The sequence below is a fragment of the Python bivittatus genome, unplaced genomic scaffold (genome assembly GCF_059951505.1).
Source record: "Python bivittatus isolate LINGU-HERP-01145 unplaced genomic scaffold, Pbiv_v1 ctg000530_np1212, whole genome shotgun sequence".
NCBI classification, from domain to species: domain Eukaryota; kingdom Metazoa; phylum Chordata; class Lepidosauria; order Squamata; family Pythonidae; genus Python; species Python bivittatus.
Window position 1 is genome coordinate 3,875,246 of NW_028277085.1, and position 25,274 is coordinate 3,900,519.

At 42.9% G+C, this 25,274-nt stretch overlaps 1 protein-coding gene across 1 annotated transcript in view; it reads left to right on the forward strand.

Moving 5' to 3' along the window:
• Positions 1–25,274, forward strand: part of SCAPER (S-phase cyclin A associated protein in the ER) — a 98,988-nt gene that overhangs the window by 13,205 nt on the left and 60,509 nt on the right. The window contains exons 6-20 of the mRNA XM_088148389.1: positions 3,628–3,728; positions 4,957–5,073; positions 5,807–5,990; positions 10,760–11,020; positions 12,257–12,487; positions 13,056–13,226; positions 13,793–13,868; positions 14,036–14,153; positions 15,069–15,180; positions 17,007–17,147; positions 20,121–20,276; positions 20,722–20,864; positions 21,273–21,354; positions 22,195–22,347; positions 23,059–23,166. Coding sequence (XP_088004515.1) covers positions 3,628–3,728; positions 4,957–5,073; positions 5,807–5,990; positions 10,760–11,020; positions 12,257–12,487; positions 13,056–13,226; positions 13,793–13,868; positions 14,036–14,153; positions 15,069–15,180; positions 17,007–17,147; positions 20,121–20,276; positions 20,722–20,864; positions 21,273–21,354; positions 22,195–22,347; positions 23,059–23,166 — 2,154 coding nt within the window. The remainder of the gene's footprint in view (positions 1–3,627; positions 3,729–4,956; positions 5,074–5,806; positions 5,991–10,759; positions 11,021–12,256; positions 12,488–13,055; positions 13,227–13,792; positions 13,869–14,035; positions 14,154–15,068; positions 15,181–17,006; positions 17,148–20,120; positions 20,277–20,721; positions 20,865–21,272; positions 21,355–22,194; positions 22,348–23,058; positions 23,167–25,274) is intronic.

Sequence of the window (25,274 nt, forward strand, 5' to 3'; positions counted from 1 at the left end):
ACAAAAGCATACAAATTCACTTTAAAGAATTGTTTTTAATAAAAATGCTCTGCAGCTTTTAAATGTGGTTGGGTTAGTCAAGCAGCGTCTGGCAGGAAAATAGCGTTAGATACAGGCGCTGATCTCTACAACATTTGTGTAGCTCTTAAATAATTTCTTCGCATGCAGGCAGCGATCTTTTCCGAAGTCAACATAAACGTTGACTTCCTATCTTAGCATTAAGCTAAAGAAAGAGCGAACTGGCATTTTGTTCTTGAAGGAAGACCAGCTGGATGCATGTGTTGAGAAAGTGGACCAGGTTATCGATTGCAGTGTTTCAGAGGGCAGTGTTTCATGTATCTGAATGGGATGGGGCTCTGGTGACCATTTGCGGTTGAACGTGCAGGTTCAAGGGTTGGGGGAGGAGGGCAGGGAGGGGCCACCAGCGGTTGATGCTCTCACCAAGCCTTAAAACCCACCTTAGAGTCAGTTGCAGGACTCTTGAATGCTCAGCCAGAAGTGTTCCATGGAGTTTCCTTTCCCATAATTGTGTTTGGGTCACCTCTCTTTAATGAGCTGGAGGAGAGGATTAAATTATTCAAGCGTTTTCCTAGCTGTCTTCCCATAGTTGTGCGTACGTGTGTGTGTGATCCAAAGGATGAACATCCCGTCTCTAAGCAAAAAAAAAAAAGGGGGTGTCGATGATATCATTTAGATTTCCCAGCGTTCTAATTATGTATTGTTGTAATGAGTGAGGCAGCCAGTATTTGCTGATTTATTAGATTGATACCCTGCCTTTATTTTGTAGAACTCAAAGCAGCATACAGAATGCTCCTGCCTCCTGTTTTCCTTACAGCAGCAACCCTCTGAGATGGGTAACTTACCCTCTCCTGGTTTCTAGTCCAGAACCTTCACTGCTACACCAGACTGGCTCAGCAGGCAAGGTGGGGAACCTGTGGCCCTCCGGAGGTTGCTGGAACCTGAGCCAGTAATGACAAATGCTGGGAGCTGCAGTTCAGACAGTTTTCCAGATGCTGCTGAACAGATTTCTTCTGGATTCTCCCCCAAAACTGTTTGCGTTCATGATATCCGTTTCCTGCCTCTATCCCTCCCACTCTCCGTAATTTTCTTGCCATCTCTCCGTTCAGTACAAGCCTGTAACAGATTGATTTTTAGGCTTTATAGAGAAAAGCCACCGGAAGCCTCATCACCTCCCCTCCATTACTCCCTCTTGTGCCTTCAGTATTCTTTCTTAGGATCCTTTTAAAAGTGCATTTTTACGTAATAAAAACCAGCCACAAAGGATTCCGGAGGAAGTCTATAAAGGAAGAAAACAACTGAGCACCCCCCACCCCCAAGAAACAAAACCAAGAGGCTGTAACTGAATCCAACTTGCCTTGTGTCTTTATCATATTAAATAAAGAGATGCCTTCGACGCGACCTTCCCTCACCCTTTGCTGAAGGGGCAGAAGGACTGTGAAAATCTGGTGCCGTCTCACCGTTGTAGTAGTTTAGCAAAGGCAGCTCTTTATTTTTGCGGTTCCTCTTCAATCCAGGGAGACTCCCTTTTGGGTAAACGTGCATAGGATTGCGGAAAAAGCTTTCTAATGAAGTGCATCATTTCCAGCTTTTTCTTTGAATCCCAACCCTCTGTCTTTCTTTCTCGCGAAGAATTGTGATATGGAGGTACTTGACCTTGGAGAGTCCTGGACTATCTAGAGGGTGACAAGAGTGCCAAAGCAGGTTGGCTCCTGAAGGTTCTGTGGGTGGGTGGGTGGGTGGGTGGGGGAGGAAGAGAGAGGGAGAGAGAGAGAGACCCTTCTCTAGCAGTCCAGGTTTCCACTGCTTCAGCACCAGAGGATATATCTGCCACGTCTGTGGATAAAGAGGAGAGCTGTATTGATGGGCAGGACTCAAGAGCCCCGCGCACGAGGATTGTGTATCATCAGGACAAAGGGATGGCGCCAACCATCCGGCGGGGTGCGCCGGTAACGAGAGTTAATTACAAACCAATCGAATCCATTGCAGCCAATTGGTAAACTAATTGGTAATTTTAGCTGGACATCTATATGGTGTTATCAGGATGCTTGCAACGAGGGCTTGAGAGACACTTTTGTTTCGCTGCCTCCTGCTCGACAAAATGGCCTTCATAGCTTTGGGGAGAAAGACGGGCCTCTGTGACTTGGGGGCAGCTCCAGCTCCTTGTCTGATTTGTCACATAGGACTCGAGTTACGGCTGCCCACTCTGCGCTGATACATTTGGATAAGCCTTCTCTGAAATAGGCTCCTTGAAGCCATTAACTGTAATTTTGATGTGCTGTCAGTCCTGGTAATATAATTGCATGTTGTTGAGATGAGCTCAGTGCTATGAAACAGCAAATTATTAGGCCGAGACTAGAAAGCTTGCTTTTTACAGTTCCTCGCTCAGTTATACGGACCGAGCATCGTTGGAGTTGAAGCAGCGCATTTCCTAGCTGTACGCTCGGGGCTACGAGCAGCTCCTTTTGGGGTCACCTGCCTTAAAAAAGAAAATGTTGCTTCTTTAATATCGTCAAAGGCTTTGATCAGCTACTTTTGTTTGCCCAAATAAATGATGCCCATTTTCTTTTGCTTGCATTTAATATTAGGCCATCCCATTTCATTTTTTTCCCCCCTTGATGGATGAACATAGCTTCCAAGGACCTCGCCTGCAGAACGTGTCCTGCACTCAACCAAGCAACTAAGATTAGCCTAAAGAAGAGAAAGCTAAGGGGAGACCCAGTAGAAGTCTTCCCATCCTTGAAGGGCTGCCGCAGGGAAGGGGTGTTCGGATTTATTCTCCGTAATGCTTGCGGGCAGGACAAGAACCAGTGGTGGAAGCTTTATAGAGAAATCTAAACTCACAATAAAGAGGAATTTTCTGACTGTGACAGCTATTAAACAGTGGAACAGCCTGCCTTCTGAAGTCGGGAGGGCTGCATCACAGGAGATTTTCAAGCCAAGGTGGGACAGCTATTTGTCTGCGGCTTCCTGCCCTGGGCACCTCCAAGGTGCCTTCTGGCTCTAGGATTCCAGCACGTGCGAACATGACAGTTCCATTTTAGCATCATGGTTAATAGTTCTCGGCGGACGCATCTCTGTGAATCCCTAATAACTTTTCAAATCCATAAAAGCACCATTTAAATACAGTTGTCTCAAATTGCCTTATTTATTCGTTTGTTTTAGATAGCTGCCCATCTCACCTACGTGGTTCTAGGCGGCTTACAATAAAATATATAGAATTTCCGCAAGCGAGGATTATTGCTGTAACTTGTGGCCATGAACTCCCTAAGATTTAAATGTTCCCTATTTCCTACTTTAAGCACTGAAAATATTGCAAAAGGTTTTCTACAAATCAGAGGTCACCACATGAGTCAGGCCAGGGGACTCTCAACTTTTCCAGCAGCTGAGGACATGTGCTCCTAGTTTGGCTTGAACTATTCTGAAATACTAGGAACTGGATGAGTATTGCTCCGGTTTGCAAAGAGGGAACTATCCCCATGCTGCAGCCCCTGCCTTCTAAAGCATTATTTGTTTCTGTAGTTATTTTTTCCCTGGGTTACTCCTTTGTGGTTTTATTTTGTTGCTGCTTTTCGGTGGCTCCTCTTTTGATAAACACTTTCTTCATAGGAGGTGTTGATGATGTTAGACAACTACGTGCGAGATTTCAAAGCCTTAATAGATTGGATTCAGTTGCAGGAGAAGTTGGAGAAAGCTGATGCTCAAAGCAGGTAATTGGGAAAGAATCTTTCTCCTTTCTTTCTTTCTTTCTTTCTTTCTTTCTTTCTTTCTTTCTTTCTTTCTTTCTTTCTTTCCCTCCCTCCCTCCCTCCCTCCCTCCCTCCCTCCCTCCCTCCCTCTCGTTTTCAGCACAGCATGAATTTGGATTGTAATTGCACATAAAATACAGGCAACTTATGGCCGAACCGTGCTCTTACTATCAGCAGTGGACCTTACACCTGCATATTTTCTCTCCTCTTTTCTTATTCCTCACTGGTTCATAATAACGGTAGCTTGTCCAAATATCTGAATCAAGCGAATTACAATAGCTATAAACGTAGCTTACAGCAAAACCAGAATAGAAAACTCTGTCTGAATTTGATTAGAAGGAAAGCTACCGTTTCCACAACTAGAGGGTGCATTATGGCTTATTTGGCTTGGATTAGGTTATGGTGGTAAACCTAGATGCTGGGGCTGCTTCAACAAATTATTTAAGTTTGTACTGTTGTGTTGTTGCATCTCTCTGCAACCTGGGCTTTGAGTTGATTTCACCAGTCTGCGGATTACTAGGGAATCATTGTTTTTCTCAGTGTCTGGGTTCTTGACTGGGGGAGATGAAGCTGTAACAAAATACAGAATTATTTTAAGGATTAAGTTAAATGTTTGTTGTGTCTGAACTGCCTTTTTGAGGATTGGGGTTGGGGAAGCAGGAATAGTTAGCATCATTATAAGATAAATACACTTTACAGTCCACCACCTACCCCAAATATCCAAACCTATGATACAGAAAGTAGTTAAGCCACAATCCTGCTAGAAAACAGGGTATTTATAACACAAGGGACAAGCAAATTAGGGATTTACCAATAGGAGTGGTTAAACAGGGAAAACTAAAAATGAATTGTTGCTGCTTACAATGAAAACTGTTTAGGGCCTGTTCAGAAAGTGACCATATAAAGACCTTAAGGACATGCTGAGAGAGGAAGTTTTATTTTTTGGACAACTTGTGGCCTCAGATGCAGAGGCTGTGATCCCAAGTTCAAATATTTAGTGCTGTCTTTGGTGTGGGAAGAAGAAAACTCTTGGCAATGTCATCAGAGAAATGAAAAAGACCTGACAGCTTCATACTAATGGTGGAGCCTACATGGCTTACCTGTGCATTACAACATCCAGGAGTGGTGTGATGTTAATTGCAGGGGAAGGAAAGGTGTCTTTTCTGCTCAGTATTCTACATAATTTTCAGGCCAACCTCACTAGCATGGGAAGTAAAGAAGATGTCTCCAGGGCGCCATGTTATTCCGAGCCCATCGACCGACAGAATCAGCGCGACATCCAATGCCCGAAGAAGTCTCAATTTCGGGTATGCAAATTAAGCAGCTTTTACTATTTCAAGGGTGAAAATGGAGATGTTCTAAAAACCTGCTGCCCTCCCAGTGGGTGGGCTACAACCAGCCAAGCAAACAGCTGTAGCTCAGCATGTCTAGAGGGCAACAGACTGGCCAAGGTTGCTGGAGACTTTAACTCCTCATATTTACACCTGCCCTACAGTCCTGATGAAAGTTTTGCTTCCTTGCTGCTAATACCAGCAGGGAAATAGCAACCTGTTCTCTGCTGTCAGCTGCTGGCTCATCAGCTGGGGTGGGAAAAACTAGGTGAGGCTTCACAGGCTACATAGAGAGCACTTGAGGCTCCATATGTGGCCCAAAGGTTGCCTGTGCATGCTCTTGGCTGTTAAAAGCTCCTTCTGGACATACACCTATCTCCCTCCTCCCAAGTGTTTATTCTCCTTCTCCACCTCACACTTTGCTTTTTATTTTATTTTTTGCTTCTAAGTACCATTATTGGGTTGTCGTGTTGTCTCTTACAATTATTATTATTTTGGACCTCTGCAAATCTCAGGGCTCTTCCAGATCTGTGGCCCTGTTTTGATTTCTGTTCATCATCCAGTTGAGTGCTCGGGGCTGGCTCTGGTGGAGATTTTTGGTGACGACCAAGCTGACCAAGAGTAGTCAGCAGAAGTCAAAGACTGCAAAGCAGCATAGGAAGCGGCAGATGGTTTTAATGGCCGGAGATAATGGCTTTTCTTCTTTTAGAGCACCTCCTGCGACAGTTACTTCTAATCGTCTGACTCCTTCTGGGGTCAGCTGGGCAGACAAAGTGAAAGCAAGCCATCCAGGAGCAGCTTCCCATTCAGAGGAGGTAGCGACGCAGGCCTGCGTTCCAACTGCAGCACAGAAGCCATCCCGCAGAAATGGCAAGTTTCTTTACCTTACCGATGTAGACAGAGCCCTTTCAAAGCAATGCAATGAGATAAAGGCTGCATTTTGGACATCATACTAAAAGAGATAACACTGTAGTAATCGCTAGTCTTATGCCTTCTCCCCGGCCTTCTCCTCCAGTTGCACTGTGAGAAGAAAATGGGCTGTTTCAGATTAGTCCCAATTTATCATACTGTCCAAACTCTAAACATCTTAACTATTGCTAGAGAAAATGGCCCAACTTCATAAAATATGGTTTTAAAGTTGGGTAGTTTCCAATATTCATAGCTAAGATTAACTACAGTTTGTCCAGTAAGCCTTACTTGATCTAAAACAGAAGCCAGAACTCCCAAACTTCCCTCAGCCTTACTGTTGGACAGAGAATGTAAGATAAGATCCTGGAATAAAAGATTTGGAAGGGACCATTTTAGGCCATCAAGATCAAGCAGCCGCCCAGAACAGTTAATTCTCATAGCTCTTAAGAATACTTCAGCCTGTGTCTAAAAGGTTCAATGTTCTCTTTGCTAACCCGACCATAATTTCCTTTCGACGGACTGGAAGTGTTTGCATTAAGCTGTCAAAAAAAAAAAAAACTTTTGCTCCATATACTTTCATGTTTCATAGATAAAAGTAGGATTTGCCTTGTCATATTTTGGTTCTTACACCAAGCCCCCCTTCCCATAGTTTCTTCCCCCTCTTCTGCCTCATGCAGCATCTCAGATGCACTAGGCTCACTTTTCATTCATGGAGAAGCCAAGGAGATGATGGTTTTCTTCATTAAAGGTAAATCTTGGACCTGACATAACGGTATGTGGGAAAGACCTTGGAAGACTGGGCAAAGAGACACTGCCAAGGGAACAGTCAGATAAGAGACAGCTTAGCCCGCAGCTGGATAGTGGGCAGGGCAAGAGGCTCAGAAGGAACCCTCTGTAGTTTTCTGGGCTGTAAAGGAGACGGGGGGGCGGGGAGGAAGAATTGTACTTTCAGACTTGCAAACTTGATGACAGCCTCGTGGGGTAAGCCAGATAGGAATCACAACCAGATGAGCTAATTCTACTTTATTGTAAAGCTACATTAACAGAATCTTGCAAGTCTGAAAGTACAGTCCTCCCCCCCCATCTCCTCTACAGTCCAAGAAACCAGGGAGGGTCCCTTCTGAGCCTCTTGCCCCGCCCACTATCCAGCTGTGGGCTATGCTCCCTCTTATCTGACCGTTCCCTAGGCAGCGTCTCTGGGCCCAGTCTCCCAAGGTGTTTCCCACATACCACGACAGCTACAGTGATATTGTGGCCGTTGGAGTGGGCAAAGAGGCAGACATGTACAGAGCATGGAGTCTCAGTGTTCATGTGTGCAGGATTATAGCCATGTGTAAGAAGCCAAGCGAGTGCCAATCCATACTGGGGCGTGAGCTTTGTCTGAAAAGGTGACAGCTTTAAGATGCCATGCTGCTGATTTGAACCAGGCTCCCCCAGAAGGCAAAATGCAACAACCACAATGACAACATTAAAAAGAGGGTCAATCCTTTATCAGGAGTTGGCCCTAGCAAATAAGGACAGGGCAAGCTTATCTTAGTGTTTTGTGCTGTAGTCAATTGTGTGCATCCACTCGTTAAAAACAGGGGTAACGAACTTTGGTCTCCACGATCTACCTAGAAATACCATTTAATAATTTTAGAGGAATTCATTCTGCCTGTCTTCCTCTTTCAAGAGTCTTGGGGCACTCTTCCCAAAAACTGCCAGATTTATTGTGGCATAAATTCTCATCCATGCAAATTTATATGCCACGATAAATCTGTTCAATTTTAAAGATGCCCCAAGACTCTTTTCTGTTTTCTTTTGCTTACACTGACCAGTAGCATAACTTAAAAAAATAATTATTATTATTTGAGGAAATGAAAGAGAGAGAGGAAGAGAAAAAAAGAGATCCTTTTTCCTTCTAAAGAAAAACCTCTCTGCTTTTTAAATATCACTGTCCGGGACCGCTATTAAAAACAGCTCAGAAAGGTTTTGGGTTTCAGAGTATTCGAAGCTCACAAGTGGCCCCACCAGAGGCGTGTTTAGCTAATGTCTTCAAGACAAAGCTGATAGGTAGCCTGGGTGTGTAGCAACTAAAGTGAATGGAACTGTGTTAAAAGCGATAATGGATGGCTTGCTCTTTGAATACAGGCGACCCCTAATCCTGTTGTTGTTCCTTTTGCTCAAAATATGTCTCTGGTTGAAAGACCGTTCTGTTGGGAGGCTGGAGCTTTTTAAGAGGTTAGCAACGCAACCCCCTCCGTGTCGGAAATGAGCCTCACTGGGTTCAAAGGATAACTCCTTCATGAATGCATTGAACATCCTTCCCTAACCGGACAATTTGCTTGAGCAGTTCAAAGTCTTGATACCACAAAGGGTGGTGAAAGGCCCTTTCCCACTTCTTTCTCCACGCCCTCCCTAACTTAATTTTATCAATGCGCCTGTCATCTTTCCAAACTAGCAGTCTTCCAGTGACTTAGCCTTTCATCGAGGAGACTGGGTTCCAGCCTCTCGGAAATGCTGGGTACCATTTCCTGTATCTTTTTGAAATGTACAATTCCCCTTTTGAGATGGCATGCACAGTAATCACAGAGCAGAAGTATATGAAGCATTAGGATTTTTGATATTACATGACAGTGCTTAGTAAACTACATAAACCTGTTGTCTAAAACCAGGTCAGTTTAGCTCACTATTTTGAATGATTATTTTGACCCTTCCAAATCTTTCTTTCTTTTGATCTCCTCCCTCCCTCTCTCCCTCCCTCCAGCCCCACCTGGAGATATTAAGGTTTATCATGCACCATCCTGTATGCCAGTGTTTGGTTACTCAGCTATTGTTGGGGTGCTGTTGTTTTTAATGAGCTTATTGTAAGTTAACACTTGAATTAAATTATCCACCAGTTGGGTCAAAAGGGAGATAAAGCTAATCAAGTTGCGTGCCATTGGAGCTGAGCTGTGATCTTTCTTTGTTGGAATTCATCAGTAGTGCTGGCATATTTTTCAGATTTCGGGTTTCATTTCTAGTGTTTTTTTCTATGGATGGGTAGCATAGGATGAGTACTGTAATTAGAATCCCTGAGCCTTTTTTTTTATTGCCAAGGATAATAACGTAATTTAACTGCACTGTGTGCAGTGTTTGCATTTTTAGTTTTATATAGCACAGTCCTATGTACACAGGCTCCCACCTCCATGAGTTCAGAACTACAGCTTTAGTGCTCAGCAAATATGTTGCTGCACCTCTGAATCCTATCAATGTGGGCTCCAGCCAGAAGAGCAGATCTGCATTGTTTTACAGTTACTAATGAAAATTGCCCTGCTCCCCAAATCAAGTGGAGGACCCTCTCCTTGATATATGCTCACTGAATGCAGGGAGGGTGTTTCAGCAAGAAGGGAGGAAGCTAACAGTACACCCCCAGCAGAATGAGTCCCTTTTAAATAGATGTTTAGTTGAAGGAACCCACAGCTCAGCAGGTCTCTTGTGACTTGGTCCTGCTACTGTCACTAATAAGGTTACAGGACAGTTCTTCCAGATGGACTCATTTGAAAGTCGTAACATCTAAATGGCTTTTAGGCAAGGAGGGGGCTCAGAGAAACAGATGGTTTGTCACTTCCATGTAATACAAGAGGAAGCAGAGGGTGGGAAGCTCAAGTGTGGTTAGAGAATTGTCAAAATAATCCAGTGAATTATTCATGGACAAAACTGGGCAAGTAACTAAATCCAGCTTGCGATATCCAGGGGAGGATAAAGTGTGTGGCCTTTCTTTTTTGCACACTGGCTTCTGTATTGCAATATGTGGCCGTACCATGGACACCCCCATCTCTTCTGTACTGTTAGGTCAGAATAAAATAGCTGTTGGAGTCGGATGAGAGACCTGCTTTGGCTAAATAGGTGATATCTGTCAGAAGATGAACCTTGTGGATTTTCTGAAGGGCTACGTTTTGCCTTTATACATGAATGTTACTCTCTACTGTTTTCTCCAAATTAGAAGGAGAATCTCTTCCTCTTTTTCCTTTTTCCATCTGCCCAACCTCGCCACTGAAGCAGTTTATTTATATTTATTTATTTATATTTCAAATTTAGATACCGCCCATCTCTCAAAAAAGTGCCTCTGGGCGGTTCACAATAAAACAGCAGTAAATATTAATTAAAATACAATAAAAACCATATAAAATACAACAAAAATAGAATAAAAACCAAACACATACGCAACCCCCTCCCCCAAAATACCTGGGTCCCTCAAGATGTTCTGGGTTCTGTCTGCCCTGAGCTTCAGACAGGATAGCTATAATTCAGTGGTATGGGAGGTATGATTCAAAATACTTGGAAAAATACAGGTTGAGGAAAGTGATTCAGTTCTATCAAAAAATGACGCTATAGCAGGTCTATTGATCTTCAGGATGCCACTGGCCTCTTCATTGTTTTGTGTTCATTTTTGAACCAAAGCGAATAGCCCCTCTGCATTTTCAAATGTAGCATTGGTCTGTTTACAGAATCCTCACTGTGGTAGTGGATGTAAACTAGCTAAGGCAATTTTTTCTCTTTGCCAAAAATGTGTTCCTAAGGTCTTGGTTTGTGTGTGCTGTCTCTTTGGAACTGTTTTCAAGAGGAAAGTAATTTTAGTGCGTACTGACTGCATAACTGTGTTTATTTTTACCCCTTGTCTAACAACAGTGAAGACAAAATATTATTGAAGGTTTTCTTTATGTACCTCTGTTTCCATTGCTGAGTTTCCCTTCTGATTTCTTGGTTGGCTTTTCAATGATTCAATGTAGAGAGAAAGGATGCTGAAGGCTGGGAGACAGTCCAGCGTGGGAGGCCAGTGAGATCCAAATCTTCTGCTTCAGTCCCCAAAACCACTTCGTCTGCAGAATTATCACGGTTTAAGGATGACAGTGACAAAGAAAACTTAATTCTTCATCCACTGGTAAATAAACAGAAGGGTTTATTAAGCGAAGACTGCATATCCAAAAATATAGATCCCATCCTGAAAGATTCTTGCCATCAGTGTGAACGTCCGCTTGCAGAAAGGACTCAGGTAAGCATAATTTAATCTGCATGTTTTACAACTGCTGATTGCCTGTAAGATTTGCAGATTTTCTCCAGTTCAATTGTGGCAGCTGTTTTTCACCACCCATTTTTGGATTATCTTAGTCTGGGCCACACACCTGTTGTGTTTGGTTGATGTGCAGATGTTTTTTAACGTTGCTGTGTTGGTGATGTTCCCTCTGGTTATGAGCTTACTTGGATTTGCATTTGATTAAATATATCCCATCAAGTTTGTGTTGACTCTTAGTGACCCCATAGATAGATTGTCTCCAGGAGGTTCTGTCCCCAACCTGCTCCTTCAGGTCTCCCAATGGTGCACCACTGTAACATCTACCTTGCTGCTGATTGTCCTCTTCTTCTCTTTCCTTCCACCTTTCCCAGCATTACAGCCTTCTCCAGAAAGCTAGGTCTTTGCACAATGTGTACAAAATAGGATAATTTGAGCCTCACACCAAAAGTTGAGAGTTGTTTATAGCTGTTTCAGCCAAATGGGAGGGAGATGAGGGAGTCTGATGGCTGATCGCTGGCTGGTTCATAGAAGTATAATTAGGCCTTTAAATAACCTGGTTCCAAACGATTTAAGATTTAAAAAATTACTACTGGCAATCTGAATTGAACTGGGAAACCTACCAGCAGAAAGCACAGAATAAACCATTTTTCAGAATCCTCTGCCCATGTTGTTGTATTTACTATAATTTTTCTTTTGACTTGCAAGCTAATTTTCATTTTCTGCTGTTGAAGCAGTGCTTTTTCTGAAACATTTTTATTAGATAAGAAGCAGAATACTCTATTTTTATGAGCTTTCCTTTCAAGTATAAAACAGCAAAACATTGCTGCCTTTCTTTTGATTCATGGGGCTATACGTATTTTATTAGACATGAATTTCCCTTTGCAAGTATATATTTCAGAAGGATGCTGAAAGATCCTCTTTAAAAAGTTTGTGTTAAGTGGGCCGTGTTAGTCTGTTGATGCATTTGATTATATATAACCATATTTCAATGAGTCTGGGGCAGGGGAGGGAGCGTTGGAACTCAGATGTTAAAAGCTCGCCAGAAAGAAAATCTACAGTCTACAATACTCCTTTAAATATGGGGAATGACTGAAGAAAGAAAAGTGAGATTAGGCAAGAGAAAGGAAAAAAGTACTAAATTGCCTTGAGCAAAACACATGGATGTGGTTCCTTTGAGTATCTCCACCGCTTATCTATCCATCTATCACATATTAGTTCACAGCCCGTGTGTTTGAAGACATCAAGGTCTCTGAGAAGAACATTGGCTTGTCAGGTGGACCTTTCCAACCATCTTCCGAAGTGCCACTTGTTCTCGTAGATGTCGAATGCAACTCCAAGAGTCCAGTGGTGGATGACATAACCTCCATCGTTTCAAAATGTGATGAAGGGACTGAAGCAGAAAAAACCAAGAGTGAAAGTGAAATGGATCCTGCTGACATTTCAAATGTAAACACCTTAATCTACACAGAGGGGTCCTAAATATGAGTCCACAAACAATCCTGCTATGTGCAGTAAATGATTATCAGCTCCTCCTACTTAGACCTATCTGCTTTGCATGGAGAAAGACTCTGGTTCTCGCGTACATGGGATAGGAGTGCCCATAGTAGAATTGGTGATGGAGCCTAGAAGGTAGACCTAGAAGAATCCATTAGCTTTTTTTTTTTTAGCAAATCCAGTAATAGATCATACTGTTCTTTCAAAGCAGAAGAGATTAGTCCTGTGCAAAAGTTATCTACTCAGTTTCAATCGAAGTATTTGTCTAATTTGTCTACTAAGTTTTTGTCTAATGTAATTCATGTTCCCAGCTGTTTAGCCCACACTAATTCCCATTACTTGTCAGTGATAAATATTGTTCCTTATTCTAGGTCTTCTCACCATTGCGAGCTCATGAGTCATACAGTATATGTTTCACTGGGTCAGAATCCATACAATTTAGGGGATAGCAGTGATCCATACCTGGAAAGTATTTTCAGACTTCCCAGTCTGGTTTCTGATCTTAGTTTCCCTTCTTTAGTCCATGGCAGAGGTGCTTGCTAAAAAAGAGGAGTTAGCAGATCGCTTGGAAAAAGCCAACGAAGAGGCCATCGCAAGCGCCATTGCAGAAGAAGAGCAGTTAACAAGAGAGATTGAAGCAGAGGAGAACACCGATATCAACCTAGAAACGGACAACGACAGTGATTTCTCTGTGAGTTTTCTGCTTGTTGGGGAAGCTGACGTTGATTGAACTGCTATTTTTCTGGACAAAGTTAGACTTGAAAATATAATGCTAGGCTTTTGTATACTTCTTGACATTGAAGGATAGCTGGGCACTAACTCTGTAATGCGTGAGCCAGAAAAAATATACAGAAGTATTCTGAATCTTGATGTTTCCCTTTTGAGCTGTGTAAAAATTAACTACTTGTTTTCCAGTTAGAGAAATCATGCAGAACTCTGAGATTCTGGTTTACAAGGAACCAGGAACATTTGGGGGAAGAAAAAGGACCATGGGAAACAGAAGATTGAAGAGAAACCCTGGTTCCCCTGTGAGAAAGAGCAGTCACAAACTTCCCTTTTGCCCAGTCCCCTACCATTTCAAATGTGGGGAATGGTTTTAATTGTGATTAGTAAAACAAGCCAAAACATAGGTTAAGATCCTAGCTTGTTCACCATCTTTATGGCAGAGTTATTCTCACAGTTGCAAAGGAGGTATAGAGATGTCTTGTCAGGGAGCATCTGAACTTCTCTTTTCTCTTTTGCGTTCTGGATTTTTAGGCCAGCCTGGGCAGTGGGAGTATATCTTTCTGCGGCATTTCCATGGACTGGAATGACGTCCTGGCGGATTACGAAGGTACAGATCCTTTTCTGGAACCAGAGCTAACACAATTCTGTTTATGGGAGCCAACATTTGCAGTTAATTTGAGAGCATAGTTCTCATTGCCGTCATGCAAATATGGCCAGTTATGTGGTTCTGGGTCAGCTTTTGCTTCAAAAAAATGATTCTCTGGTTTTCTGCAGCTCGTGAATCGTGGCGTCAGAATAATTCCTGGGGTGACATAGTGGAAGAAGAACCAGCTCGCCCACCTGGCCACGGAATACACATGCATGAGAAACTTTCTTCCCCTTCTCGCAAGAGGTCTTCAGTTTTTAAACTTTTGATTCCATTATTTGGGAATAACTGTGAATCAGAATCTGTATGAGTAATATACTGATAATTAAAAGGTAGGGAACTGGTTTGTGCCAATTCAGATGCACTGGTGCTTGGATGGGAGATCACTAGGAAATTCCAAGATGGATTTAGGTTAGATCGGGAAGCCAAAAAATATTCCAGAAGGAGTCAGTGGCAAATCATTTCTGTATTACTGCCAAGAAAAGCACGTGAACTATACCTGTAGTCAGCAGGGATGTATTTGTTTCAGGAGTTGGCAGCCCCTGACCAATCTTGTGGGGTTCAGAAGCTGATCAGGGTTTGTCCTAGTTAGTATTAGGATGGGGGATGATAAAAAAATCCTTAATTGTAGGTTAGACTGGGAAGGTGAAATAATATTCCAGCATACGGCAGTGGTAAACCACTTTTGTATTACTGCCAAGAAAATGACATGGATGCCTACACGTGGCCACCAGGAGTCAAGCCTGACTTGAAGAAGACAACCTGATATTTTATAACCTTCAGATATTTTGGGCTGCATATTGATTGAGCTGCTGAGACTTGAAATCCAAAATATCTGGGGGGACTCCAGTCTCCTTGGAGTAACAGAGGAATTTTCCATTGCCTATGCTTGAACCATCTGAGTAATGATGATTATTAACACAATCATCTACAAGTATACAGGTACTATGCACTATTTCTTTATATCGTGCCCTGTAAGGTGAAGATTGAACTGGGGATCCTCTGAATGAGAAGTTGCTGTCTTTGCACCTTCTGTTAGTCCCTCCAAGCTATAACCCTATTTTTAAACCATGTGTGCTGTTTATGCAGAGTCCTGTAGGTCTCAGTTGGTTCCAGCTTGTTTTTTTGGTTCTCAGTTTTCTGTGACGTTTCTTTCCAAAGGACAATTGCAGAATCGAAGAAGAAGCATGAAGAGAAGCAGATGAAGGCTCAACAGCTAAGAGAGAAGCTCCGCGAAGAGAAAACTCTAAAGCTTCAGAAATTAATGGAAAGGGTAAATTTGCCATGGCACCTTTTTAATGCCCCCCCCATTGAATCTCATTTTCACCTTGAATCATACTCCTAGAAGGGTTGAGCCGCCAAGCCCAGAAATTGCCATGGGAATGAATCTTCTCAGATGCTCCCCAAACATGAGATGAGAGGTGAGAAACAAGCCCTTGGTCACTTGCTTCCTTTCTCCTCCACCTTTGCAGTGGTGACCACCCCACCCCCTCTTTTTGCAAAACATCCAAATCAGGCAAATTGCTGCAAATATGGAGGAGGGAAATTGGCTGGTACAAGTTGTCCAGTTCCCGGCCAAGCATGCACATGGAGATAAGGGTTCAGAAGTTCCCTTGGTGCTGCAAAGGGTTTACAAGCAGGGGCTGACAGCATGGGTTCAAGGAAGAGAGAGCTTGCCTGCAAGGAGTCCAAGGTGAAGTCAGCAGGCAAGTAGCAAAGTCAGGTCACAGTCCAAGGTTCAAGGCGTTCATGGGAAGGTCATCAATCAATCCAGGTCAGAGTGTCAGTTTCTGAATATATGGGTTTCAGGTCTTGAGTGTGCAGAGTCCAGTTGGATAGGTTGTTCACAGTGGGGATGTGCCAATGAGCAGCTACCCTGATAAAGAGCCACTGCCAGATAGGGACCAATGAAGGCTGATGCCATTTTTGCCTGGTGCGGAAGCACACCAACCACCTGTATTCTGCTCTCCCAGAGTGTGCGGTGCATCTGGGGATCAGTTGCTCAAAACTGGGACCCTCTTCATCTGAATGTTGGCACACCAGCTCCAGACGATTGCTGGCAGAGTCAGCCTCGGGTGCTTGATTGCTTGCTGATTCCTGGGACTAACATGAATCGAATGTGCCTGGAGCAGGCACTTCATCGTTAGAAACTTCTGGGTCTGGGGCTTCCGGGTGGAGAAAATGGTGGATTTTTTCCCAATCATCTTTAAATACCTGGATTGCAAAAGGCCTATATATTTTCGTCATAGCGTTCCTTCGAATTATGCTTTTGCTGATCTTTGTCAACTTTGTGCAAATCCTTTTCAGAGCCCAAGAAAGATGCTGATAAACAGGCCCAGGAGTTGCAAAGTTCATTTCAGTTCCCTTGTATTAAGTGAAGTGAGATCTTTTGTCATGTTCTGTGTCCTGTTACATTACAAGCTTTTAAAATGTTGACACGCATTGCACTTGGATTGATTGCTAACTCCTGAAATATTATGAGATTTATGACATCTCTTGCTACCTGCCATGTTCCTCAGAGTAGGTGCCCTCAACTCTGAGTGTGATCAAAAGTGTTCAAAAGCTCTTCTCCACGTCACTTAGAGATGGACTGTTCCTTGATTAGGCCAAGCAGTGTTTCTTTTAGTAGCACTCCAGGGGATATTTATTGGAGTTTTGGCAAGAGATGGGATAAGAAGTATGTCCAAGAAATGTAACACTGTATTCCAAGAGTTTTTGGGGTGGGGTGGGGGAACATTTGGCTTTTGAGTGCCATGCTGGAGATTGGACTCCAGAAACTGGATGGGACTAAGATGAAAACTCTATCCCTTTAGGTTTAATTTTAAGCATAATTAAATTAATCGAAGTCAGTTCATAGGGTTATCATCCATGCATTTCATGTTTTTGGCATTGAAAATTACAGTGAGGTGAGAACTGCAAGAGAGCTACTGCAGCTTTGCAGCCAAAGGTTAGGTCCCCCTGCTGTTTCATATTATGATTCATATGACCACAATTAATCTTGGTGGAAAGTTGCCCAATGAAAGGTACCGGGAGACTTAATGGGGCTTGTTTGACTCTTCATTAATGGGGGCTTGTTTGACTTTTCATTCTCCTCTGCAGGAAAAAGATGTGAAAAAATGGAAAGAAGAATTGTTGGATCAGAGGCGAAGGATGATGGAGGAAAAATTGCTCCACGCAGAGTTTAAACGTGAAGTGCAGTTGCAAGCAATTGTCAAAAAAGCCCAAGAGGAAGAAGCTAAGGTAGGCCATTCAGATCAGAAACTTTTTATTTCTTTGGGCTTCCACAACAGAAGTATCTGTTGGATGTTTCCCAGCATTTAATGCTGAACTAATTCCCTGAACAAAACTATAGAAATATATAAAAGAGGTAACCATATAGTATAATGTCAACATTAATAATCATGATAACAATTTTTTAAAAAGGGAAAAAGGGCTCATAAAACTTTTTTATCAACAGACCAGCTGACAAAAATATACTTGCATTGCTTGAAACTCTTCTTCCTTGCCTTAGTTGACAAAACACAAATATCAACAATTCTTTGCTGCAAAAGAAAGGTAGATTTCTCCTTCCAGTAGTATACGACTCTTACTTTTGCCAGTACTGTGCCTGAAAGACACAGCAGTCGTGATGTCTTGATATATCCCAGTTTCAGAGGATATAGCCGAGTAGTACAGTATTTCTGTTTCTGGGAAGCTCATCAAGAGCCCAGCAGTAGAAATCATAATATATCTTTGGTCCAAATGTGTGTGCCCTGATCCGCTGAAATTGGATAAGGTGTCTTCCTTTCAGAGCAGTCACTTTGGTACATTCTGCAGTTCTGGACTGCAACAACAGCGGTCCTCGGTCTGAAGGCCTGTTTGTCTTTTTGAAGTTACTTGTCTTCACTGTTACCTCAAAATGGTGGGGTGGAATCGTCAAGGCCCTTCTTCTGAAGCCTTCAAGAAGACTCTGAAGGCCAACTCTGTTTCTCGGGGGCTGGACGGTGACGCCTTGCTTTCTGCCGATGAACCGTTTCCACCAAGACACAGTTTTAACGGTGTCATTTTTATTGCTGTTTTCAGTTCCTTTAAGACAGCCTACAAATTCTTTTAAGTGAAATAAATAGAAATAAGTGCCACCACTTCGGTTTGATGAGAAAGCCATTCTGTTAGAGAGATTGACTCTTCTGATCCAAGGCCATGTTTGCTTGGTTTGGCAACTTTAGTCAGAGCTTTTTTTTTTTTTAAAAAAAGTACTGTCCTGTGTCAGATTGATAACTGCAAGGCAAAGTCATCCTATAAATTTGATTTTCATTACCGTGTTGTGGAGAGTTGATTTGTAGGCGTGATTTTGTACTGTGGCGAGGGCCAGTTTTCAGTTTAACGGGATGGAGAATTTTAAGAGGAGCGGTGCTTTGGATGCTATTTTTGAAGAGTCTTTTTCTTAATGCTTTGGAAGCCCTTCAGGCAGCTCTGTTGGCTAAGTCCGTTAGCCCGACGGCTGCTTCTGCCCTTCCCTTAGAGCGGCTGTCGTTCGTTTTACCTGTGGGCCCCGGTTTTCTTAATCCCCTGCGACCTCTGCAATCAGATTAACAAATCAACCTGTCATCATTCCCAGTTTAGCAGATGTGTTAAAGCATGGCATCGGTTCAGCTGTGCAAGATCAGTGGCTCTTTGCTCCCCAAGATTGCGACTAATTGGGTCAGAGCTGCTGGTGGGGACGGCTTTCGCAGCTGTCCCTCCGTTTCCCCCCCTCCTTAAATCCCCACCACTGCCCGCTCAGTGAGCTGTAAAATCCACCCTGCAAATGTGTTCCACCCGGTAAACAAAGCGGAAAGTTTGACTCTTCTGGGGATGTTTAACATGTCTGTAGATGGTGGGGCAAGGAGGCAGGAGAAGTGCTAGAATCATAGTCAGGAGAGGCACTTTAGCCACTGAATCCAGCACCCAGCTCAGGGCAGAAGTGCAAAACATCTCTCTCTTGCCTTGCACTCTCCTGCAGATTTGGGACAGAGGGCACGAGCAAAGGCAGGGAGCAAGATGCGTGTGGCATGGAGCAGGGGGCCACTGAAGATGCTTTTTAAACCCCAGGGAGAGAGACCATTGCTCAGAGAATAGAGGTGCAGTTGGGATGGTATTGCTGCGTCGCAGGCCAGAGAATTCATTCTCAGGAGGAGAGGATCCTCAGAAAGGAAGAAATTCAGCTAGGGGACATTTTTGCACAAAAAGGAAACACATTGCACAAATCACTTTGACCTAATGACACAGTTGAGGACTTGAGCACACTTGAACTCTTTCCTGCCTCAAAGCCCATCAGGATCCTGCCCCGGGGCTCCAGGCCCAGAGACCTAACAGACATTTCATTCATTCCCATGCAAATCTTCTCTGCTTCCCTTAGGGAATATGGCAGCAGGGAAGTGGCGACCCTGATCAGAAACCCTTTTCAGTAATTTAGTGAAGCTTTTGTTGTGTCTCGCCAAATCCCACGTTCTCTTTGACTGTTCCAAGAACTGGAGACTTTTCCAGCTTCTGCACCAGGCTTCTTCACAGAGTTAAAAATACCACCACTGCTGACTCATCAACTGAGAAGTTTGAAATTCTGAGATAGGAAAATTACTCAGCAGAATGGAAATATTTTCCTGTATCTTCTTTTACTGTCCTATGAAATGTGGTTTTGTTTTGTTTTTAAGAGTGTCAATGATGCTAAGGAACCTTGCTTGCAGAAAATTGTTTTGGGGTGGCCTTTCCAGAGTTATTCCTGAAAGCAAATGGGTATTGATGATTTATTGAAGTGGCAGTAGAATTTCTGCTGGTCTGATTAATGGGTAGTTTTGCTCTTGGGGTGGTAAAACTGCTCATAGCATTAATTGCTTAGTGAATTAAAGCAGAAGGGATGTTTGTGGTAGCTCACTCCTTCTGTCGTAAGGGAAGGAGAAGTTGTCTCTCTAGGATTCAGACTTCAAAGAGACAAGAGTGTATTTTGAAGGCAAGCTGGAAATAGGTTCTAGAAGGCCAGGAACCTAAGAAGAAAAGAGCCCTAGGATGTCAGCAGAGCTGTTGACTAATAAATAATACGAGAGAAGGATAATTGAAAAAGGCTTAGGTTAACCAAATTACTTGATTTCAAATGGCTGATGTATAACTGTCTAAAGTGTTTGTCATTTTATTTTGCTCTAATCCAATTCTTCATAGTGGTCATTGGGGTTCCCAATTCCATCTTTGGTTTCATGGCAGGTGAATGAAATTGCATTCATAAACACTTTGGAAGCCCAGAATAAGCGCCACGATGTTTTGTCCAAACTAAAAGAATATGAGCAAAGGCTGAATGAATTACAGGAAGAGCGCCAACGAAGGCAGGAAGAGAAGCAAGCCCGCGACGAAGCTGTGCAGGTACTGCTTAACCACAACAGCAGTAAGAAGTTGTAGCAGTCAGTAAGAAAGGGGGGAGGAGCTTTTAGTGATTTTTTTTTTTTTTTTGCCTTTCTAGTGTGCTTTTTTTGAGCACTATTGTGGTAGCCTATCTTCCCCTCCCTTCTCTTCCCTTCTCTTCCCTTCCCTTTCCTTCCCTCTCTTTTGTTCTCTTCTTCTCACTACAAACTGCTTCTGAGCTCTGAAACATTTAGGAAACAGCAGGGAGAAGAGATTTGCTTCTAACCATCCATGCTTAAGAGTGAGTTAGCCTGCTCTGTCTGTCTGTCTGTCTGTCTGTCTGTCTCCATCTATTATCTGTCTTGTCTGTCCATCCGTCCATCCATCCCAAAGCTTCTGTCCCTTCTGTCTTTGTGCGAACCATTTAGGATTTCCTTATTTAAAAAGTGAAGTGTTTGCTCTCTAGGAACGGAAGAGAGCTTTGGAAGCTGAGCGCCAGGCCCGGGTAGAAGAATTGCTAATGAAGAGGAAAGAACAAGAAGCTCGGATTGAGCAGCAGAGGCAAGAGAAGGAGAGAGCCCGGGAAGATGCAGCTCGTGAACGGGCCAGGTAGCCATTGTGAACCACTTCCACTATGCTGCCTCTAGGTTTCTATTTCATCCCAGCCCAACAATCTAGACCAGTGTTTCTCAACCTTGGCCACTTTAAGATGTGTGCATTTCAACTCCCAGAATTCCCCAGCCATGCTGGGAGTTGGTCCACACATCTTAAAGTGGCCAAGGCTGAGAAACACTGGTCTAGACGTTTGCAAATGGAATGTGCAGATGCTAAATTCATTTAATTGCTTTAACCCTAGAAAATAGAAACACACAGAAAGGCATTGGAATAAGTTGGGTCTACTGTATGAATGGAGGGAAGGAGGTATGCACAAGATGAGTTTACGGATTTTGCTACTCTTGAAAAGGTGTTGATACAATCTAGTGCCTTAATTTTTCAACGTCTCTGCTTTTTGCACAGAGATCGGGAAGAGAGGCTAGCTGCTCTGACTGCAGCTCAACAAGAAGCCATGGAGGAGCTCCAGAAAAAGATCCAGTTGAAGGTATGGGCTAGAAATGAATCCCTGTAAAACTATTTTTTTAAGTTTAATTTAATTAGCCAAGTAATATCACTGCAGTTGGGATCAGTTTACATCAAAGACAATCAAGATGCCTGCTGAATATGCCAGGCATATACGCTTTCTATCTACATTTCTATGTTTGGCAGATCCTTCTTGGTTTTGTCTAGTCTTTTGTTAAAACCTAGTCTTTTTTGGGTGCCAGATTTAGAAGGCCTTTCTCAACAAATCCTGAAAAAATTGCTTACCCTCTAGGTGTGGCCCCAACTATCACACTTAGGGGTCATCAGTGTTTTTGGAATATAGCCCTGCATCAAGTTATCATTACCATGATTGTTCCAGTACCATACTGATTCTGCAGGTGACTTCTTTTAATAATGTGTGGGAAAAGAGAGAGCAAGAAGATGGAGGAGAAGGTGGTGTCATATAAAGTGCATTTGGAAGGTGGAACTAATTGGAAGGGTTGAGACAGAAGGAAAAGATGGTGATCAAGAATCTTCCCAAGTTTTTTGCAAGGCCGCAGCTTACCCGAGCCTAGCAGTTGTAGATGTTTTGAGATAATTCCCAGAATTCCCTGATAGACTAGTCATTCTTGGACTGGGAATTCTGGGAGTTGGAAATTTAATTCATCTGGATGACTGCCCTACCATTTAATTACTTTGAAGGTGTCCTGTTGAAAGAATTCCCCTTTTCCATCACCAGGATTTTCTAGATGTAGCTAACTAATTGGTTTTTTCATTGATCTGATATCGGAGCTTTATCAGGCCTGCTGTTAACCTTTCAATAAATAAACGGTTGCACCCCTTCTGCTTTGATCTCACGCAGCACGATGAGAGCATTCGGAGGCACATGGAGCAGATAGAGCAGAGGAAAGAAAAAGCTGCTGAATTAAGCAGCGGTAGGCATGCAAATACGGACTACGCACCTAAACTCACACCATATGAGCGAAAGAAGCAGTGTTCGCTGTGCAATGTTGTGGTAAGAGTCTTGTCCTACTGGAGGTCTTCTCAGTATGATGTGATTTGTGACCAAGAGAAGAATCCAAAGCTATTGTCTGCTGTGCCAAGTCTGAATCTAGGAAAAAAGAGCATGATGTGATTTGTGGATGAGGAAACCCAAGTCCCATCTCCATTATCTTGCCTTTAGATGTGGCACTCTTTTCTCAGGCTCGTTGTTGCATCTGCAAGGTACAGTGGACAACACTTGCCCTTATTACAGGACTGTGACACATCTTACTTACTTACTTACTTATTAATTACACAAACCATTCCACAAATTCCCAAAATGCTTTAGAATTACCTCTTGAAACAGAATGTCTCTGCCATAGAGAGGCCTCCTTCTCTGGTCACTGTCTTCACAATGAGGATCACTCGAAGGAGAGAGCAGATCTGCCCTTGTTTGCCCACCACCATTTCTTCCTTGCAGATTGGCTCATTGTAATTTCCCAACCAGCAAAGCTGAAGGCCTAACACCTCTGGAAGGTGCAAATTGGGAAGGGGTGCCTGAACAGCCAGCCCAGGGAAGAGCAGGATGGCCGAAGAACAATGGAGAACTATCTCCTCTTAGCCGGCCAGGTCCATCAATCTGGGTTTCATGGTTCCCTGTAGCAGTTGGACAAGTCCTTATGTGCAGGGCTGGGCTGGCAGTGTTTTGCACTAATGAATTGAGCAAACATCACACCCTTTTCAGATTTCCTCGGAGGTGTATCTCTTTAGCCACATTAAGGGGAAAAAGCATCAACAAGCCGTGAGAGAAAACAGCAGCATCCAAGGCCGAGAGCTCTCAGATGAAGAAGTGGTAAGTCCTTTCCCTCTTTCCCCCAGTTTTACTCTCTAACAGGAAATGGCTGTTATCTTGGCACCGCCTTTACCCAACCGCCTGAGGATTTGGGGATTAATAATTCAGCACGTGGTAGAAGACAGCAGATTAGAGCTTGGGTCACATTGCGAATGTTGTCTCTACTGTCCAGTAGGCAGCAGTAGATCCAGATCAAACGAAAGAACGGACCTTACACGGCACATACGTTAATTTGGGGGTTGGGAGAAATGTTGCTAGCCATAAGTCTAGATAGCCAGCAAGAGGAGTAGAAGCATCCATGGAAGACAAGTCCATCAGAAGCCACTGGTGCTACATTGTCATACCCAGGGCAGGAAGATCATTGGATGCTAGTTGCTGGGTGCGGTGGGAGTTTAAGAAAGTTTACGAAGCTGTTTAAGAAAGCCGGAACTACCTTTTGTAAGCTTTTTGGAAGTGTGGCTTTTTACAGGAAGTAGGACGCTGCCCTCAGGGGCTGGTTCAACACATGATGGCAAGCTTTGGTGTTGGCTGGGTGGATTCTATCCATGTGCCCTTGGGGTTCATTCATGAACAGATGTTTTGGTCAACGGATCTTTTCATGTGATCCATTAACACTTGGGCGTTCCTCGAGAAGTGCCAAGAGAAACTCTCTGTCATGGACAGAATCTTATTTTCCAGTTCTGTGTTCAATGATCCCTCTTTCCTGTAGGACATACACAACAGAAGAAGTGTTTCTTTCATTGTCCTGAGAGCCTGGTGCCTTTCTTGGCGTACCCTTTTCTGAACGCACTCTATTTTGCTTGGAATCTGGAAGTACTCTGTTGTTCGTTGAGCTAATTTGGCTTAATTGGTGATGGTCAGTGAAGTATTATGAGAAATCCCAATATAATTTGGTCTTTCTTACTATGTACAGCTCTGGGCAAAATTTATAACCCACTAGAACTACAACATTTATGATTTGTATACTTAAGAGTAAAATTTCAAAATACGGGAATAAATAATGTATTTATTTATAGTCAGCTTAGTTTTACTTGTCTCTCCCATTTTATTTTTAATCAATGAAGGTACCTATAGGTGAATGCACTATTCCTACTTAAAGTTATTGCTTTTCACCTCTGATGTCTTCATATTAAATGACCCTTCTTCTTTGATGTATAAGATTTTTATTTATACTACCTCTGACCTAATGAAATTTCACCTTTAGCCTCCTGCACTTGACACTTCAGATAACATACACTTGATCTTTGACACATTTTTGTTTTAAACCCAGAATGGGTAATAGCTGCCTGCCAAGCAACTAAAATAACTTCATTGGAGAGGTCAATTTGAGACAGGGTTTCCATACTGAACCACAGAATTTGTCTTGATCATCAGAAAAAACTATTGACAAAGATTATGGTGCAGAATTCAAATCCTAGTTTATTATTATTGTTATTTCTGAAAGGTCAAAATGTGACCATTTCCTAGATTAACACGAACAAATAGAATTATTTAGAGGATTTATTATTATTATTATCATCATTATTGTTAACAAAAAGTTCCATGCAGATATGGAATCTTACCATTAGCTACTACAGCAGAGACCAGGACATCTTAGATTTTGTATGATACATTTGTGTGACTCTTTTGCGGGGTTAAGAGCTTGCAGACCATAGCCAACCTGGGCCCAGTGTTAATGTGTTTCCTCTCAATGAAACTATAAGAGAATGAAGAGTTTAACAGGAGCAAGTCCCAATCCAGCAATGAAAATGTCCCATCAGATCACTGGGACTTCAGTCCCATTGACTTCAATAGGAAAATCTCTTTCTCCTGTAAGACCAAAAGTCTGTATTGGGCCAGTTTAGGCTTTTTTATTTCAGTGTGAACATTTAGGGCATTTACCTTTTTATCAGCAGACAAACTGTGAACTGAGATATCTAAGGTTGCTTAGGTAAATTCTGCTTTATCTCATATTATTCCAAACATTGTCTTCTCCAACTGTGGCTAGTATAAAATGAACAAACCAATTTAGCTAGGAAGTCTGTGCATTCCCTGGGTCTTTGGGACCTGGGTTACTCACACTGAACTGCCCCCCTCCCTTTTCTGCTAGAAGACAATTGACATAAACT